The 20,674-nt window shown below is 48.9% G+C and overlaps 1 protein-coding gene across 1 annotated transcript in view; it reads left to right on the top strand.

The window, feature by feature from the left end:
• Nucleotides 1-14,267, top strand: part of mlf1 (myeloid leukemia factor 1) — a 150,802-nt gene extending 136,535 nt beyond the window's left edge. The window contains exon 7 of the mRNA XM_072474500.1: nucleotides 13,377-14,267. Coding sequence (XP_072330601.1) covers nucleotides 13,377-13,503 — 127 coding nt within the window. The 3' untranslated portion in view covers nucleotides 13,504-14,267. The remainder of the gene's footprint in view (nucleotides 1-13,376) is intronic.
• Nucleotides 14,268-20,674: the final 6,407 nt, after the last annotated feature.

Raw genomic sequence — 20,674 nt, 5'->3', positions numbered from 1 at the left:
TTAAAACAATATGTAGACAGTCCAACTAGGGAAGGGGTGGTACTGGACCTGGTATTGGGGAATGAGCCCGGCCAGATGGTAGAAGTTTCAGTAGGGGAGCATTTCGGGAACAGTGACCACAATTCAGTAAGTTTTAAAGTGCTGGTGGACAAGGATAAGAGTGGTCCGAGGATGAATGTGCTAAATTGGGGGAAGGCTAATTATCACAATATTAGTCGGGAACTGAAGAACATAGATTGGGGGCGGATGTTTGAGGGCAAATCAACATCTGACATGTGGGAGGCTTTCAAGTGTCAGTTGAATGGAATTCAGGACCGGCATGTTCCTGTGAGGAAGAAGGATAAATACGGCAATTTTCGGGAACCTTGGATAACGAGAGATATTGTAGGCCTCGTCAAAAAGAAAAAGGAGGCATTTGGCAGGGCTAAAAGGCTGGGAACAGACGAAGCTTGTGTGGAATATGAGGAAAGTAGGAAGGAACTTAAGCAAGGAGTCAGGAGGGCTAGAAGGGGTCACGAAAAGTCAATGGCAAATAGGGTTAAGGAAAATTCCAAGGCTTTTTACATGTACACAAAAAGCAAGAGGGTAGCCAGGGAAAGGGTTGGCCCACTGAAGGATGGGCAAGGGAATCTATGTGTGGAGCCAGAGGAAATGGGCGAGGTACTAAATGAATACTTTGCATCAGTATTCACCAAAGAGAAGGAATTGGTAGATGTTGAGTCTGGAGAAGGGTGTGTAGATAGCCTGGGTCACATTGAGATCCAAAAAGACGAGGTGTTGGGTGTCTTAAAAAATATTAAGGTAGATAAGTCCCCAGGGCCTGATGGGATCTACCCCAGAATACTGAAGGAGGCTGGAGAGGAAATTGCTGAGGCCTTGACAGAAATCTTTGGATCCTCACTGTCTTCAGGTGATGTCCCGGAGGACTGGAGAATAGCCAATGTTGTACCTCTGTTTAAGAAGGGTAGCAAGGATAATCCATGGAACTACAGGCCGGTGAGCCTTACTTCAGTGGTAGGGAAATTACTGGAGAGAATTCTTCGAGACAGGATCTACTCCCATTTGGAAGCAAATGGATGTATTACTGAGAGGCAGCATGGTTTTGTGAAGGGGAGGTCGTGTCTCACTAACTTGATAGAGTTTTTCGAGGAGGTCACAAAGATGATTGGTGCAGGTAGGGCAGTGGATGTTGTCTATGTGGACTTCAGTAAGGCCTTTGACAAGGTCCCTCATGGCAGACTGGTACAAAAGGTGTAGTCACACGGGATCAGAGGTGAGCTGGCAAGATGGATACAGAACTGGCTAGGTCATAGAAGGCAGAGAGTAGCAATGGAAGGATGCTTTTCTAATTGGAGGGCTGTGACCAGTGGTGTTCCACAGGGATCAGTGCTGGGACCTTTGCTGTTTGTAGTATATATAAATGATTTGGAGGAAAATGTAACTGGTCTGATTAGTAAGTTTGCAGACGACACAAAGGTTGGTGGAATTGCGGATAGCGATGAGGACTGTCAGAGGATACAGCAGGATTTAGATTGTTTGGAGACTTGGGCGGAGAGATGGCAGATGGAGTTTAATCCGGACAAATGTGAGATAATGCATTTTGGAAGGTCTAATGCAGGTAGGGAATATACAGTGAATGTTAGAACCCTCAAGAGTATTGAAAGTCAGAAAGATCTAGGTGTACAGGTCCACAGGTCACTGAAAGGGGCAACACAGGTGGAGAAGGTAGTCAAGAAGGCAAACGGCAAGCTTGCCTTCATTGGCCGGGGCATTGAGTATAAGAATTGGCAAGTCATGTTGCAGCTGTATAGAACCTTAGTTAGGCCACACTTGGAGTATAGTGTTCAATTCTGGTCGCCACACTACCAGAAGGATGTGGAGGCTTTAGAGAGGGTGCAGAAGAGATTTACCAGAATGTTGCCTGGTATGGAGGGCATTAGCTATGAGGAGCGGTTGAATAAACTCGGTTTGTTCTCACTGACATGAAGGAGGTTGAGGGGCGACCTGATAGAGGTCTACAAAATTATGAGGGGCATAGACAGAGTGGATAGTCAGAGGCTTTTCCCCGGGGTAGAGGGGTCAATTACTAGGGAGCATAGGTTTAAGGTAAGAGGGGCAAGGTTTAGAGTAGATGTACGAGGCAAGTTTTTTTACACAGAGGGTAGTGGGTGCCTGGAACTCGCTACTGGAGGAGTTGGTGGAAGCAGGGACGATAGTGACATTTAAGGGGCATCTTGACAAATACATAAATAGGATGGGAATAGAGGGATACGGACCCAGGAAGTGTAGAAGATTGTAGTTTAGTCGGGCAGCATGGTCGGCACGGGCTTGGAGTGCCGAAGGGCCTGTTCCTGCGCTGTACATTTCTTTGCTGTTTGTTGATTCCCAAGCTGCACACCAGCTCCCTCTCTCTCTCCCGCTCGCGGATATCTTGAGGATAGATGTGAGGGTTGTTCAAGAGGATCGGCAACCCACTTGCGCATGTTTTGGTTCTGTCCTAATCTGGTTAAATTCCAGGTTTCCTTCTTCAAAAAAATGTCGGAGATTTTAGGAGTTAGAGCAGAGCTGTGCCCATAGATGGCAATCTTTGGAGTGTCGGACTTGCCGGGCCTGCAGAAGGGGAGGAAGGTTGATGTCTTGGCCTTTGCCTCTCTAAAGCCCGAAGGCGAATCTTGCTCAGATGGAGGGAGGGCCAAGGTGTCGACATGGCTGGGGGATTTGTCAGAATTCCTGCATTTAAAAAAAATTAACTACACCATTAGGAGAGGAGGAGAGATTTAACTCTAGGTGGATGCCGTTCATTACCTTCTTTAAGGAGTTGATTGTCATCAGCAATTAGTGTGTTTGCGGGGGCGGGGGATGTTGGGGAGTTGGGACTGGCCTGGAGAGGTTTCTGGATTATTCCAGATTATGTGGGGTTGTGTTGGAGGGATACTTTTATAGAAGTAGTATAAATCTGCTGGACTATTCTGTATGCTATACAAGGTAATTGAAATTTTTTCTGAATAAAAGTGAAGGCGAGATCCAAATCGCAACGTCTCGTGAGATTTCCCGAGGCGGTCTTGAGCATTGCAAATCTCATGAGAGGCCTCTCGTGACAGCCAAGTCGGGCGGAATGAGGCCATTAGATTGCGCCCGCTATGTTAGACCTGGAAAGAATACAAGCACAGATAAAGCAGGATGGTAGCAGACAAATTTGATTATGAGGAGAGATTACATAAATGAAGCTTGAACTGTCTGGAATATGGAAGGTTAGGGAATGATTTGATTGAGATTATTAGGATTTTGAAATGTCATGGTTGTTGTTGGTGCCCTTGCTTTTCAAATAATCAATCTCACTGAGAGGAATCCTGTTGTGCCGAGCTTCATGATTTACCTTTTATTGCTTCAGATAAATCTTCTGCAGGTGCCCTTAGGAAAAGCAGGACGAGCAAGAGCGGGCAAGCTTCAAGCATTGTCATTTCAACCTTGGGCCTGTTATGGGACAGTGCCAGCCAATTATTTAGTGCTTTGGGTGAGCTTTTGCGCTGAATTTTATGCAGAGGCTGGTGCCCCCCCCACCCGCACATAAAAGTCAGGAGGAGAGGGGGGGAATCAAAACTCAAAGCTCACATATTGCCCTAACAGGAGGCTTCTCCCCCCCCCCACCCCAATCTCTGTCATGGGTAAAATCACAGTAGCAACGGAAGCTGTTCATTTGGGGGGGCTTTAAATTCCAGCTCTTGTATCGACAACTGTTACAAACCAGAGTCCAACTACTGATGGGGTTGAACCAGAAGCTTCTCCAGTTCCACAACTTGCCTATGTCAGTTCCTGTTACCCATTTAATGCCTTCTTATTCATGTATAAAATTTGGATATGCCACATTATCTGCAAGTGAGGAAATCAAATTGAGACTAATGAATCAACGTTTCCCACCTATTTTAGTATCATCCACAAATTTTGCTATGTAACACTCAGCCCCTGCTTGTAGATCATTTATGTAGATTGTCAGCAATTGAGGTCCCAGGACTGACCCCTGCAGCACCCTGCTAGATACAGTTCACCAGCCAGAGAAGGACCCATTTATCCCAACCCTCAGCTTTGTCAGTCAGCCAATCCTCAATCCAATCTAGTACTCTTGTCCCACTCCCCTGCGATCTCACCTTTTCTGAGGCACCTTATCAAACGCCTTCTCGAAGTCTAGATGTACCACATCCACAGGTTTCCCCCCTTATCCTTATATATTTTTTTCATTTTCATTTTTCATCCACCTTGCTAGTTACGACCTCAAAGAATTCAAGCAAGTTTGTCAAGCATAACTTGCCCTTCATAAACCATTCTGTCAATGGTGGATTGCGCCTGGTCTTTCTAAATGTTCACTCATACCTTGCTTAATGATTGATTCCAGCAACTTCCCCACCACAGATGTCAAGCTAACCGATCTATAGCTTTCTGCTTTTTGCCTCTCTCCCTTTTTGAATAGAGGGGTCACATTAGCGGGTTTCCAATCTACCGGAACCCTTCCAGAATCCAGGGAATTCTGAAATATCATAACCAATGCATCCACTATTTCTGCTGCAATTTCCCTTAGTACCCAAGGGTGCAGGTCATCAGATCACAGAGGCTTATCTGCCTTTAATCCCATTAGTTTATTCAATACCATCTCCATAGTGATGGTTATTGCACAAAGTTCCTCTGCATTAACTGCAGTTTTTGGAATTTTTAAAACATCTTCTACTGTGACAGATTCCTGACTTGGGTCACTGTCTGTGTAGAGTCTGAACGTTCTCCCCATGTCTGAGTGGGTTTCCTCCCACAAGTCCTGAAAGACCTGCTGTGAGGTGAATTGGACATTCTAAGTTCTCCCTCAGTGTACCTGAACAGAGTACAGGTGGGTGGGTGACTATGGGATTTTCACAGTAACTTCATTTCAGTGTTAAAGTAAGCCTACTTGTGACAATAGTAAAAATGGTTATTAAGGATTGGACCACCTCAGGACAGTGGAGGAAATCTATATGTTGAGCCAGAGGAAATGGGCGAGGTACTAAATGAGTGCTTTGCATCAGTGTTCACCAAAGAAAAGGACTTGGTGGACAATGATTCTTGGCAAGGGTGTATGGACAGTCTGGGTCCTGTTGACTTCGAAAAGGAGTAGGTATTGGGTCTTTTAAAAGTTATTAAGGCTGATAAGTCTCCTGGGCAGGATGGGATTTACCCCAGAATACTGAGGGAAGCAAGGGAGGAAATTGCTGGGGCCTTGACTGACACCTTTGTATCCTCATTGGCTACAGGTGAGATCCCAGAGGACTGGAGAATAGCTAATATGGTACCGCTGTTTAAGAAAGGTAGCAGGGATAATCCTGGAAACTATAGACCAGTGAGCCTCATGTCGGTAGTAGGAAAATTATTGGAGAGAATTCTCAGGGACAGGATTTATACCCATTTGGAACAAATGGACTAATCCGTGATAGACAGCATGGTTTTGTGAAGAGGAGGTCATGCCTCACTAACTTGATCGAGTTTTTTGAGGAGGTGACAAAGATGATTGATGAGGGGAAGGTGGTGGATGTTCAGTAAAACCTTTGACAAGGTGCCCCATGGCAGACTGATACAAAAGATGAAGTCACACGGGATCAGAGGTGAGGTGGTAAGATGGATTCAGAACTGGCTCGGTCACAGAGGCAAAGAGTAGCAGTAGAAGGGTGTGACTAGTGGTGTTCCACAGGGATCTGTGCTGGGGCCTCTGTTGTTTGTAGTATACATAAACGATTTGGAGGAACATTTAGCTGGTCTGATTAGTAAGTTCGCGGATAACACCAAGGTTGGAGGAGTGACAGATAGTGTTGAAGATTGTCAGAGGTTACAGCAGGACATGGGGGCTGGTTTAGCTCACTGGGCTAAATCGCTGGCTTTTAAAGCAGACCAAGGCAGGCCAGCAGCATGGTTCAATTCCCGTACCAGCCTCCCCGAACAGGCGCCGGAATGTGGTGACTAGGGGCTTTTCACAGGAACTTCATTGAAGCCTACTCGTGACAATAAGCGATTTTCATTTCATTTCATTTCATTTCACATAGATAGGTTGGAGACTTGGGCAGAGACATGACAAATGGGAGTTTAATCCGAACAACTGTGAGGTAATGCATTTTTGTAGGTCTAACGTTGAGGTATATCGTAAATAGTGCCATGAGAATGTCGCTTTAAGAAATGGTTAGCTGCTCATGTTACTGCACTGATGTCAGAGTGTGGGTGGAGCTGAGCTCTGGTTCTGCTTTTTAGTTTCACTTTGAGAAAAGCTTGGGTGTGACTGTCTTTTTCGTTTCTCAGTGTGTTGCAGCTGAGGTCAGAAAAAGCAGCTGTACTGTTGAGCTCTCTGCCATGAAGGACTATCTCTTGATCATTTGGTGAATTCAGAAGAATTATAAATGTTTTCAGTAGTGACTGCAAACTCTGACGTGCTTATGTTTAAAGGTTTGTTAAGTCTTCTGGGTGTTAAAAGAACAGCAAACAGATTACTTAGTGTTGTCTTCTTTGGAGAGTGTATTTGATTTACTGGTTGCTAAGATACTCACTGTTTGTTTTAAAAATGTTAACTTGAGTTCATAGAATAAACATTGTTTTGTTTTTAAAAATACTGGTCCATTTCTGCTGTGCCATACCTGTAGAGTGAGCCGTGTGCTCCCCATACCACAATCTATTAAAAGTTGTGGGTCAGGTTGTGGTAGTCACCACTGTTGTATTGTATATACCGCATACGAGGAGTATTACGGTAAGGCCCCTGTACTACAGTAGGCAGGGTATAAATGTGTGGGCTCTCCGAGCTGCAGCCATTTCAGTGGCAGCTGTGGGAGGCTACACATCTCTGCGTAATAAAGCCTCGATTACACTCTACTTTTGTCTCGTCGGAATTGATAGTGCACAATTTATTACGCAGAGATTTTACAAGGATGGATCTCCGCATCAAGCCTGATCGCCTGCAGCTGCACCCTCAAGCAGACAACGCCAAGTCGGCCTTCGCACATTGGCGAGCTTGCTTTGAAGCATACATCTGCGACAGAACCACTCTCAGAGGCACAGAAGCTCCAGATCCTTTACACGTGGCTGAGCTCTGATATCTTTCCCCTCATCCGGGACGCGCCGACCTTCGCTGAGGCCATGGCGCTACTGAAGGAGAACTACACTCAGCAGACCAACAAAATCTACGGCAGGCACCTCCTGTCCACGCGGCATCAACACTCCAGTGAGTCAGTGGAATATTTCTGGCGTGCCCTGCACGCCCTGGTGAGAGACTGCGATTGCCAGGCCGTTTCAGCCATTGAACATTCTGACCTGCTGGTTAGAGACGCGTTTGTTACGGGCATAGGGTCGGCCTACATCCACCACGCCTCTTAGAAGGGGCTACCCTCGACCTCGCGGCGACTAAGAAACTAGCGATCTCGCTCACAGTCGCCTCACGCAATGTACAGGCGTATGCCCCCGACCGCACGGCCCACCCCTCTTGGGCATCGTGGACCCCGCCAGCGAACACCCCATCGTGGACGACATCAGCGACCGCTACCCCAGCCAGCCCCAGGCCTGCCCCGCGCGGCAGCCAACCAACCCCGGGGGACCCAAGTGCTACTTCTGCGGACAGACAAAACACTCCCGGCAGCGTTACGGAGCGCGCTCTGCAAGGCCTGCGGGAAGAAAGGACATTTCACTGCTGTGTGCCAGGCCCGGTCGATCGCCGCTATTGTCCCTGCACCCCCCACGTGCGACCCGTGGGCACTGCCATATACTTCGCCTCACAACACGTGCGGTCCGTGGGTGTCGCCATCTTGCTCGCCTCACAACACATGCGGCCCATGGGTGCCACCATTTTGCCTGCCTCAGGACACGTGCGACCCGTGGGTGCCGCCATCTTCCCCGCCTCAGGGCCTCTGCTCGTCGGCCACCTCACCGGGCCGCTCATTCCTGCAACCGCCGCCGACCAGCCGCGTCTCGCCTCCATCACGATCGACCAGACCCAACCGCACAACCTCGCGACCGCGTCGACGACAGTGAAGCCCGACGGGCACAAGATATCCTGCCTTCTGGACTCCGGGAGCACTGAGAGCTTCATCCACCCCGATATGGTAAGGCGCTGCTCCCTCGCGGTACACCCCATTAACCAGAAAATCTCCCTGGCCTCCAGATCCCACTCCGTGGCGATCTGGGGGTACTGCACCGCCGCCCTCACCTTCCAGGGCGTAGAGTTCAGCGGCTTCCGGCTCTACGTCCTCCCCGACCTCTGCGCTGTCCTGCTACTCGGCCTGGACTTCCAGTGCAACCTCCAGAGCCTAACCCAGAAATTTGGCGGGCCCCTACCACGCCTTACTGTCTGCGGTCTCACGACCCTTAAGGTCGACCCACCTTCCATGTTCGCAAACCTCATTCCGGATTGCAAACCCGTCGCCACCAGGAGCAGACGGTACAGCGCCCAGGACAGGACCTTCATCTGGTCTGAGGTCCAGCGGCTGCTACGGGTAGGTATTATCGAGGCCAGCAACAGCCCCTGGAGATTCCAAGTGGTAGTTGTGAAAACTGGGGAGAAAAACAGGATGGTCATTGACTGCAGTCAGACCATCAACCGGTACACGCAGCTCAACGCATACCCCCACCCACGCATATCTTATATGGTCAATCAGATTGCACAGTGCTTCTCAACAGTGGACCTGAAATCTGCCTACCACCAGCTCCCCATTCACAAGGTGGACCGCCCATACACCGCATTTGAAGCAGACGGCCGCCTTTACCACTTCCTTAGGGTTCCCTTTGGCGCCACTAACTTGGTCTTCCAATGGGAGATGGACCAAATGGTTGACCGGTACGGACTGCGGGCCACCTTCCCGTACCTGGATAACATCACCATCTGCGGCCACAACCAGCAGGACCACGACGCTAACCTTTCCAAATTCCTCCACACCGCTAAACTCCACAACCTAACCTACAACAAGGAGAAGTGCATGTTCAGCATGAACCGATTAGCCATCCTCGGCTATGTGATCCAGGACGGAGTGCGAGGGCCCGACCCCAATCGCATGCACCCCCTCATGGAACTCCCCCTTCCCCACTGCCCCAAGGCACTCAAACAATGCCTGGGCTTCTTCTCGTACTACGCCCAGTGGGTCCCTAACTATACGGACAAGGCCCGCCCACTCATTCACTCCACCCTTTTCCCCGACGGCCGAGGCTCACCAGGCCTTCAACCGTACCAAGGCTGACATCGCCGAGGCTGCGATGCACGCGGTCGACAAAATGCTCCCCTTCCAAGTCGAGAGCGATGCATCAGACGTCGCTCTAGCCGCCACCCTCAACCAGGCAGGTAGGCCCAGTGCATTCTTTTCCCGCACCCTCCATGCCTTTGAGGCCCAAGCTATCGTTGAAGCTGTGCGGCATTGGAGGCATTACCTGGCCAGCAGGAGATTCACTCTCCTCACTGACCAACGGTCGGTTGCCTTCATGTTCGAAAACACACAGCGGGGTAAGATCAAAAATGATAAGATCTTGAGGTGGAGCTTTGAGCTCGCCACCTACAATTACGAGATTTTGTATCGCCCCGATAAGCTCAACGAGCCCCCCGATGCCCTATCCCAAGGTACTTGTGCCAGCGCACAAGTGGACCGACTCCGGACCGTGCATGCGATCTCTGTCACCCAGGGGTCACCCGCTTTTATCACTTCATAAAGGCCCGCAATCTGCCCTACTCCGTCGAGGAAGTCAGGGCTGCCGGGTCTGCGCGGAGTGTAAACCGCCCTTCTACCGGCCAGACCGAGCGTACCTGGTGAAGGTCTCCTGCTCCTTTGAACGCATCAGCGTGGACTTCAAAGGGCCCCTCCCTCCACCGACCAAAACACGTACCTTCTTAATGTGGTCGACGAATATTCAAGATTCCCCTTCGCCGTCCCATGCCCCGATATGACGTCTGCCACCGTCATCAAAGCCCTCAACACCATCTTCGCTCTGTTCGGTTTCCCCGCTTACGTCCACAGCGACCGGGGATCCTCATTTATGAGCGATGAGCTGCGCCCGTCCCTGCTCAACAGGGGCATTGCCTCGAGCAGCACGACCAGCTCCAACCCCCAGGGAAACGGGCAGGTGGAGCGGGAGAATGGGACGGTCTGGAACGCCGTCCAGCTGGCCCTACAGTCCAGAAATCTCCCAGCCTCCCGCTGGCAGGAGGTCCTCCCCGACACCCTTAACTCCATTCGGTCGCTCCTTTGTACTGCGACTAACGAAACTCCCCATGAACGTCTCTTTGCCTTCCCCAGGAAGTCCACCTCCAGGGTTTCGCTCCCAACGTGGCTGGCAGCTCCAGGATCCGTCCTCCTCCGCAAGCACGTGTGGCTACACAAGGCAGACCCGTTGGTTGAGAGGGTACGGCGACTTCACGCGAACCCGCAGTACGCCTACGTAGCGTACCCCGACACCCGCCAAGACATAGTCTCCCTCAGGGACCTGGCACCAGCTGGGTCCCCCCCCCCCCCCTGCCCCAGCGCCACCCTCCCTCCCCCCCAGCGCACCCCACCACAGCCCCTGCTCCAGGACAGTCCGTCCTCCCTTTGGTCCCACCCGGGGATGAAGATGAACTCGACACGCTCCCGGAGTCACCGACGACCGAACCGACGCCGAAATCGCCGCCAGAACTGCGGCGCTCGCAACGATGGATCAAGGCGCCCGATGGTCTGAATTTGTAAACTTTCCCTTAAAATGTTAAACACCTGAATGTAAATAGTTTTTCACCACCCCGCTGGACTCTTTTTTAACAGGGGGTGAATGTGGTAGTCACCACTGTTATATTATATATACCGCATACGAGGAGTATTACGGTAAGGTCCCTGTACTACAGGTACGGAGGTAGATCCCTTCCTGCTGGCTCCGCCGAGTAGGCGGAGTATAAATGTGTGGACTCTCCGAGCTGCAGCCATTTCGGCAGCAGCTGCGGGAGGCTACACATCTCTGCGTAATAAAGCCTCGATTACACTCTACTCTCGTCGTAATTGATAGTGCATTACAGGTGAACTCAATGATACACTTTGGGTTCTCTAAACCCTGACCCATAACAATGGCAAAACTCTTAGGAATATAGAAAGAGAGATCTGGGCATGCAAGTCCACAGATTTTTGAAAGTGGCAACACAAGTGGACAAGGTAGTCAAGAAAGCATATGGAATGCTTGCTTCATTGGACAGGGTATCGAGTATAAAAACTGGCAAGTCATGCTGCAGTTGTATAGAACCTTGGTAAGGCCGCATTGGAATATTGCGCACAATTCTGGTCGCCCCACTACCAGAAGCATGTGGATTCTTTGGAGAGGGTGCAGAAGAGGTTTACCAGGATGCTGCCTGGTCTGGAGGGTGTTAGCTATGCGGAGAGGCTGAATAAACTTGGACTGTTTTCATTAGAACAATGGAGGTTGAGGGGTGACCCGATAGAGGTCTACAAGATTATGAGGGGCATGGATAGAGTGGATGGGCAGGCACTCTTTCCCAGGGTAGAGGGGTCAGTCACCAGGGGGCATAGGTTTAAGGTCCATGGTGCAAAGCGTAGAGGAGATGTACGAGGCAATTTTTTTACACAGAGGGTCGCGAGTGCCTGGTGCGTTCAAAAGACATCTTGATAAATAAATGGATAGGATGGGGCAAGAGAGATACGGCACAAGAATGTGCTGAAGGTTTTGGCCAGCGTTGGTATCATGACTGGTACAGGCTTCGAGGGCCGAAGGGCCTGTTTCTGTGCTGTATTGTTCTTTGCTCTTTGTACACTGACTTGACTGCTGATACAAGGAATACAGAATGTTAACATGCAGATGCAGCAAACAGTTAAGAAGATAAAAGGCTTGTTTGCCTTTATTGTAAGTGGATTGGAGTACAAGAATAAATCAATCTTGCTCCATTTTAAGGATTTTGGTGAAACTGCATGTGGACTACAGTGTGCTGTATTGGATTTCAAATTTGAGAAGTGTTATACTAGCATTGGAGACGATTCAGTGAAGTTTCACTAAATTGGTCCAGAGGATGAGAGATGTGGCCTATGATAAGAGGCTGAGTAAATTGGGCTTGTAGTCTCTGGAGTTTAGAAGAACGAGAGGCAATCTCATTGAAACCTACGAACATTTGAAGGGGTTGGATCGTATCTCTCTGGGACGCTCAGATTATTTCTGCTAGTCGGAGAATCTAAAACACGAAAATGTATTATCTGCCATTTTCAGGTAGCCACTGCTAATTAATTCTATTATGGTTAATAGTGAAAGCTTCATTTGGTGTCTATCATGTGCAAAGAAATATTGAATTACTCAGCCATTTAAAAATCTTAACTGCTGAAAAGAAATAAAGAAGCAGTAGCAGTTTTTAATGTTATAAATGGAATAGGCTTATTGTAAATGTTGCCTTCAATCGAACAAAACTATTGAGTCGATGCCATTGTAACACTTGAAATCTAAAGTAAGATGCATTGTTTTGTGTCACAAGCTGTAATAATCCTTTAATGTAAGAGCATTCATCTGAAGGACAATAATAGTCTGAAAGTTGCTGTTGTGTAAAACTGCCAGCAACCTCTGCCCATTTAAACACAGAAATCCTAAAGTTTGTCAGTGATATCCTACTCCTCCATAGGATGTACTATGCCTATCTTGATAAAATCAATTAGAATTCATTGATTTGTTCAGTCTGAGTTTTCAATGGCATCCTAATTCATAGTTCCTGTGAGTAAGCTCCTTGAACCTGAAAATAATTTTACACATGTTAAGTTTCATTCCCTGAGAAAAACATTTAAAAATTGCTGATTTAAAAGATTTTTTTAAAAATTGTATTGCGATATTTCCAGTTCTCCCTTAACCCCCATGTTTATGTCCCAACCTTTATTTTGCTTTTCTGTATTTCATTGCATTTCATATTCCTTGCTTTTTTTGTTCCTTTTTTGCTATCTGTGAAAATGCTCGAGTCTGATTGGCAGTTCACCCTGCTTAACTCAAGCCGAAAGTCACAAATTCCCTGTGGAGGGTGGCAAATTCACAATGGTATCCAAATAGAGGACGTCTGTGCACTAGATAGAGATTATCAATAATTTAGACCCAACGTTTCTGAGGTCACCAGTGAGTACCTTTCCTTCACAGCTGTCTGCCAATTCTATGCTAATATTGCATATCCTTGAGTCCTAAAGAACAATTGTCTACTCTAAAAAGACACAAGGAAGAATCATCTAAGTTTCAAACTTCTGGATTGTAACTTAATAAATTTTTACTATTAGTTTCTGGAAACTGAAGAATATTAGTTGTCCTTTGTTGTCAATACGATTCAAAAACTGAATAGCAATGAAAATTGTTTGTACACCATTTATGTAAGAATGTAAATAACACTATGATGGATTTTTGTATTTTAGGAATACGTGCAAAAGATCGACTGCTCCGCCCCCACTTCCACAGCCTGGTGGTTGTGGCTGTCCTGCTGTGAGTCCTCCCCACAGAAGCTCTCATGGACATCATGTGATGAAACCTGGAATGAGATGAATATTTTGCTGAAACTACCTGGCTCTTCATAATGTGTTTCAGGGCATCTTTGTTGAAGACCAAGACTGTGCTTTTTGAGTTTTAGTGTAGTTAATACTTCAGTTCATTTTTAGCTTCTGGCTAAAGCTTCATAACCAGCATTTCATTTTTGTCATCAGCAATAAGCAAGAAATAAAGGGAATGCATTTTATAGACGTTTATAGTAAATATCTGCTTAGTCAAGATAGACATCAGTAAAGTTGAGGTCGGAAATACAGGAACTATTGCAAATGTGATTTCATCCAGTGACATTGATGATGGTGCTGGGAGATGGAATTTTTTGGGGGGTGGCAGGGACTTGATTTAAGTAGGTGTTGCCAGCATTAAACGCTATTTGTAATATTTGATATTTGAGAAGGTGAAAAATCCAGCAGGCTTGCTCCTTTTTGAAGTCAGAATGGACCTGGTGAGCTGGAAACATCTTTATGAAGCAGCAGGCACCAATGCACCCTAATATAATATTGCAGATGCTGGAAAATTGAAATAGAAGCAAATGCTTAGCAGTTCTGTGGAGAGAGAAACAGTTAACTTTCCAAGTCCATATGACTTCAGAATTCTAGGAGTAAAATTCCACTCCATGTTTCACAGGCTGATTACTGTAACATGGGCTAGAGAGTGGATAACAGTGACTCTTTACACCTTTTATATGCTTTAGTTCACTCCATTTACTTTTCCCCTTATTTTTTAATTTATTTCTTAAGTCAATAAACTGGACAATAATAGTATTTTCAGAAATGTTTATGTGCGCATTGTTAGGAGACCATTGTAGGACTACTTGGCACAACTGGATAATACAATACTTCATTATAGCATAATAAAGATACCAGTAAGCTCACTAAAGCATTAATTTCAGACTTGTGCCTAGCTGTGATCACAATCATAGAGTGATAAATTCTCATTTTACCTTGTTTCAAGAAAAGTAAAATGATCTAATTTGGCCAAGTGATAATGCACAGTCAGTGGCACAGGCACATGAGTAATCACCTGGCACTCAATTGTACTGAACTAAAATAATTAGCAATTTGGCAATTTTTAAAACTAACATCCTGCTTCACTGATACTGCAGTTTTACTAAGATTTTTCTCCAATAGATTTTAATAACTTTTTGCTTTCTCCACAACCCCCAACCCCCCAAACAAATTATTTTTCTCCACGTGAATCACGTCGCATTCGTGACGGCTTGCCTCTGATATGCTCACCTCGGGAAAATGCAATCTCTAATCAGTGAGGCACTCCGTTTAAACACCCCCACAGCATGTGTTCCAAGTCCAATCAGGGGAAATTGCTGCTAGAAAGACTGCACCCACATTTTACAGAGGGACCCCTCATCAAACCTCTCGATGGGGGTCAAGTAGAGGCAGGAAACCCTCTACCCACAATCGGGGCGGATGACCATCCAGCAAAGTGACCAACCCCATCTGGAGGCATTGGCCGCGATTGTCAGTGCCAGCTCACTCCAAATGAGGACAGGGCTGCAGTGCCGTAAGAGGTTAAATGACCTTCTTCATGCAGGAGGAATTTTACCTCCTTATGTCTCCCTCATCACCCCTTAACATAGCCCTCCCACCTCCACAGTGATGTCACTCCCACCCACCTCAAGGAATCAGAGCACTGTGTCATGGGCTGCCCCCTCCCCCCACCCCATAATCCCCCACTAACTCCGGTGCTCCTTTTATGCCCACACATCACCCACGCATCATCCCCATGTAACAAGACACCTCTCCTACCAACATTCTTCCCATCTGTCTCATTGTAGGATAAACTCAAGAAGAACTGGTGTGAACGGGCATAACCAATCGGACTCGAGACCCAAACCCAATGGAGTAATGAGCTCTTGAGCTTGCCAGTGAGGAGAAGAAATACTTCTGTGCAGAGGGTGAGGTCAGGGCCAAAGACACAAGTGTGGACGCTCAATAAATCCAGCATTGGATCAAGCCTCACGAGTGACCTATCTCCGTTCAATGTTCCCCTGACCCTTCCATTGAAGGTCAATCAGACCAGCCCGGACCAACCTCGCAGCCGCTGGATACCACGGACCCAAGTAGCTCCGAGACAGACATCTCGGAGGCGTCACACCTGTCACCTGCACTCTCCACCAGTACAGATATTCACACCTCGGTGCGATTAAGTAGTAGACAGGGTTCTGGGTCACTGGGTGAGTACCTCACCCCCTCACACCTGATGAGCCACAAACGGCAAAAGCAGGAATGTCCTAGGGATCGAGGACTTGGAGGGATTTCAGAGCCCACGACTCTGCTGAGCCTCAGGCCGATGACACCTCCCTGGGTACGGTCATCCCAGAGCTGCAGAGGCAAAGTTGCAAGCATCAGGAAGGGATGACAGCATCCCTCCTCGAACTGCAAAGTCAACTGGAGGAGTCCCATTGCCTTTATCTGAGGAGATAGTGCTGTCAGCCTGACTCGACGAGGCAGGGTGGCGACCCCATTGGAGACCTTGGAGCAGGGCATGCACTCCACGGTGGGGATGTCCATACCACTCCAGACCATTGTTCAGCTTATGACCTACATGGCTGAGGATATGAGCTCCATGGTGCAGGGCTTCAATTGCATGGTGCACTTGTGGAAATCCATGAGTGTCAGTGCCAGGAGACGGCAGGACTTTTGGATCTTATTCCAGGTGCCCCTCTAATCCATGGAGGAGCCCAGGGGCACCCAAAGGGAAGAGCATCGGCAGGAGCACTGGGGTGTTCAACCCATTTGACCCCCCCCCCCACATTCCCCGTGAGCGACACCCCCAGCCCCACACACCAAGAAGGGCAGCACTGTAGCATCCGTGGTGCCCAAAAGCAAGGTCCCCACACACTCTTTCCCCCCCCCGCCCCACCCAGGCAACGGTGTGGAAGGCAGCAGGCCATCTCAACCTCAGCTGTGGATCCTGGAGATGCACCGAGACACAGTGGGAGGGTGAAGAAGACTAAGAAACTAGGCACGTAGTGGGCGTGTGAATCTAGGCACTATTAGGGAAGGACACCCCCCTTGTAACAACTCGTTACAAAAATCACTTGGATCACCCATAAAGGGCCCCCATAATGTCATGTCATGGCTCCATGCTCCACAAACCCCCTGTGCATCTCAACGCTTTCCTCCTGTGCACTGTGAGAATGGCAGTGCAATGTCTCGCCCTCCTCTTACACTGGCGATGTCATGCCACGTCGCTTCTGGCGCAGGCTCTCCAACCATGAAAAAGTTCCCCCCACCTCACACCAATGCTTAGGCCTCCCATGAGTTTGGTATGTTCTAATTAGGAGGATGCGATCGACAGAGAATTTGAGAGAGTCTGTCCACCTCATGGCAAAACACACCGGGATCCCTGACCTTGGAGAAGGCAACTGAGATCTAGGGCGCGATCTTCCAACCACGCTGCGCCGGAAAAGCATCTTGCTGTGGCGCAATGTGGCCGGTGAAAGGAGGGAGACCCCGTTCCCGGGATTCACCCGGCTCGCAACACCTCGCGATATTCAATGCAATCTCGCGAGACGTTGCAAGGGGAATTCCAGCCACAATGGACGGAATCATTTTTTTGCAAATCTGCATATTAGAGCGAGGTAGCTAGCCTTACTCTAATGTGCAGATTTCCAAGGTACCTGAGGCTTTGGGATTCAATCCCTTTGGCTCCAGGACCTCGGGTGAGCGCTGTTTAGTGTTGGTCTCCACAAACGGGGGCCAGATGGAACAGCACTCGGGGTCGCCAAGGGGAGCGGAGGCCCCCCAGCTGCATTCCCTTTGGGCAGTGTGGTATCTGCCAGCAGGCAGGTTGGCACTGCCAAGCTGGCATTTTTTGCGTGTGCATGATTGGCCTGGGGTTGCCCACCATGGGTGTTGGGGTGTCCTGGTGACCCTCCAATGTTCGGGCCTGGAGGAGGTTGGGTTTTTTTTTTGTGGGCCTCGCGAACGGGTGCCATTTAAAAATGGCGTCCCAATCTAATAACAATGATAATCGCTTATTGTCACAAGTAGGCATCAATGAAGTTACTATGAAAAGCCCCTAGTCGCCACATTCCAGTGCCATTTCGGGGAGGCCGGTACGGGAATCTCTCGCTATGACGGGGAGTTAAGACGAGCAGAACACCCCATTGTAAGAAACGGGGCTGTGTGCGGCCTCGGCCGCACATTTATGTTTAGGCCCTTCACTCAACATGCGTAGCGTTGAATAGCCATGTGTTTCTCGACACTGTTAGTGCCGGAAACACGTGGCTAAACGCCCTCGCGAGGGATCTTTGTTCCCTTTTGGGAAGATCGCGCCCTATATTGTTTTGCCTCTATGGGCCCTGTGATCACCGCATTCAGGGACAGGTCATGCTCAACTGTTTGTCAAGCAGAAGTCAGACATTTTGCGGACGTTAAGATGAGCATCGCTCTGTCCTCACTACAAGTGATCATCATTCTCCTGCAGCCTCCGGTCAGATACTTTAACTCCTAGCCATGAATAGAGCAACCATGTAAATGACCTTCTGCAGGCCCCAGAGTAGTGAAAAGATTTGAGACCCCCATGTTGGGAGAGGTCTTCACACCTTGGTCCTGTTCTTCACCAAACTAAGGGGATGTGGTGGAGAAGTGGTATTGTCACTAGACGAGTAATCCAAAGATGGTAATGCTCTGGGGTCCCGGGTTTGAATCCCACCATGGCAGCTGGTGAAATTTGAATTCAATAAAAATCTGGACTTAAAAGTATAATAATGATCATGAAACGATTGCTGAAAAAACTCATCTGGTTCACTCATGTCCTTCAGGGTCGGAAATCTGCTGTTCTTAACCGGTCTGGCCTACATGTGATTCCTGACCCAGACAGCAATGCAGTTGACTCATAACTGCCCCCTCTGAAATGTCCGAGCAAGTCATTCAGTTCAAGGGCAATTCGGGATGGGAGATGGGCAACAAATGCTAACCCAGCCTGCGATGCCCAGATCCCAAGAACAAATAAATTTGTTAAAAAGTGTTAGAGTTAGAGGTCATCCCTAGCTCTTCACCCCATGCGGACTCTAGCCATTGCCGAGGTTCGTCCTTCTTCCTCCGCAGGTTGCCTGTTGCCTTCCTCAACATCCACCTCCTCTTGAGGAGATATGATGCCCCTCCATCTCCCACTTGTCCAGCTGCTCTCCCCACTGCAGTGCCAGGGTGTGCAGAGCATGGTTTGGGACACAATCTGGGAGCTGTATTGGAGGGCCCCCCCCGTCCCTCCCCCCGATGGGTCCAAGAACTGGAGCTGTGTCTTGAACAGTACACTCATCTGCTCAACCTCGTATTGCATAAGCCTTGTGTAACGAGTCTCAGTGGGCGTTTGCAGCCTCTGCGCTGGCGTCATCAGCCACCTTCTGAGCAGGAGCCAATCCTCCAGTCGCCGCTCCCCATCAAAAACGACTGGGATCTGTGAGCACCCCAAGATGCAACTATCATGGCTGCTGCATGGAAACAGGCACACACCTTCATGACACGAATCACGTGGTCACAGATGAGCTGGACATTGAGGGAGTGGTAGACCTTGTGGTTCAGAAATGGCACCCCATACTGCCATTTGGATTGCAAAGCCATGTGGGTGGAGATGATGACACCCTATAACTGGTATAAGTGAGTGAACCCCGTAGCCTTGACATCCTAGCTCACATGGTCCTGGTCCAGGCTCATGTACACGCAGGCCATCACAAATAGCAGATCTGTGGCCTCCTTTATGTACTTGTGCGTTGCTGACTGGGAAATGCCACACAGGTCACCCATGCAGCCCTGAAATGAGCCGCTGGCGTAGAAGTTCAGAGCAGCAATAACTTTCAACTCCACAGGGGTGACCTCCCAGGCCATGTGGTGCCAACTCTTGCATCACCTGGCACAGGTCGTCAATCATCCCCTGGGACAGATGCAGTTGGCTCCAGCACTGAACCTCTGACATAGAGGTAGGAAGTTCTATGTTGAAACACCAGTTGCCGGTAGCATCTCCTCTGAGGCTCCTCCATCTGTTACCCTGCTCCTGGAAGATCAAAGGGCCCTGCCTTCCTGTCCCCTACAGGGAACTGGTCTTGGCCGTGTACAGCAGCACTTAAATGTCACTGCTGCTGGTCAATTGCAATCAAAAGAATTGTCCGCTCGACAGGCTCCCTGATTCTCCAGAATCAAAAACTGAAAGGGAGTGAACATCAAAATGAGTGATGAGGAGTCCTGAAAATGTCTTTACCCTCAGGATCTGGAACACCCACTCATGTGAATCCCCCTTTCCACTGAGCCCCAATCCCTCCCGTCACACAGTAGCCACTTACCCACAGTTTCCCCTTTCAACTCCATTGAATGAAATGCTTCGACCGTTGAGAGCCTCAGCAGTCCGCAGCTTCCAACTATGGATGAGGACTGAGGACAGTTGAGTGCACAATGGACCTACGTTCTAACCTCATGAGGGAGCAAGATTCTGCCACCCCGTTCCTGTCACCCCTTGAACAGGGTGGGTGAAGAGCGAATTCACCATAACGCCTTGCATTGGGGGCTACATCTGTGTCACTTCTCTGTTATGTAGATGTGAACATGGAGTTTAATGCTTGGGGGCTATGCTTCCAACTATTTTGCATGGAAGGCATTTCCGCAAGACGGCTCAGGCTGTGTGCTTCCGGATCCGAGGTGGGGGGCATTTTAACTTGCGTCCAATGTAAAATTCCGAGCAGGGCTGGCTCAGACAGGAGTCCACCGCACACTTGGGCATCCGAGTCCTCATATGCCATTGGGGCCGAGCATGACCATTTTGAGGTCACAGATGGCACTGGCTGTGAGCTAGACACTCACTGCAGCCACAGTCCATCCCTCCGCCAATCACCAGAAATGGTATTGGTGGAGATGCGGATTCCTGAGCAGAGGCTCGCTGGCAACAGCCGCTAATCCAGACTCCGTGAAGCCGTGAGGTGACCATGTTCCAGACTTTGAATAGGTCCTAGTAAAAGATAGGCAGTGCCTGCAAGGGGTGACAAATATCTCTCAGATCTATGAAAGGAGTTGCACATCACAGTTCAGGCCATGCATCTGGCAGAAGAAATACATCTGGTGGAAGAAATATGTCACCAGCGCACGGCAACAGGGAGGGGGCTCGATGTAGAGGTATTGCTGCAGGGTCTGAAGATGGAAGGTCACCACCTGGGTGT

The sequence above is a fragment of the Scyliorhinus torazame genome, chromosome 14 (genome assembly GCF_047496885.1).
Source record: "Scyliorhinus torazame isolate Kashiwa2021f chromosome 14, sScyTor2.1, whole genome shotgun sequence".
Classification (NCBI taxonomy): domain Eukaryota; kingdom Metazoa; phylum Chordata; class Chondrichthyes; order Carcharhiniformes; family Scyliorhinidae; genus Scyliorhinus; species Scyliorhinus torazame.
The sequence above is the reverse complement of the archived record's forward strand: the minus strand, read 5'-3'. Positions and strand labels throughout refer to the sequence as shown.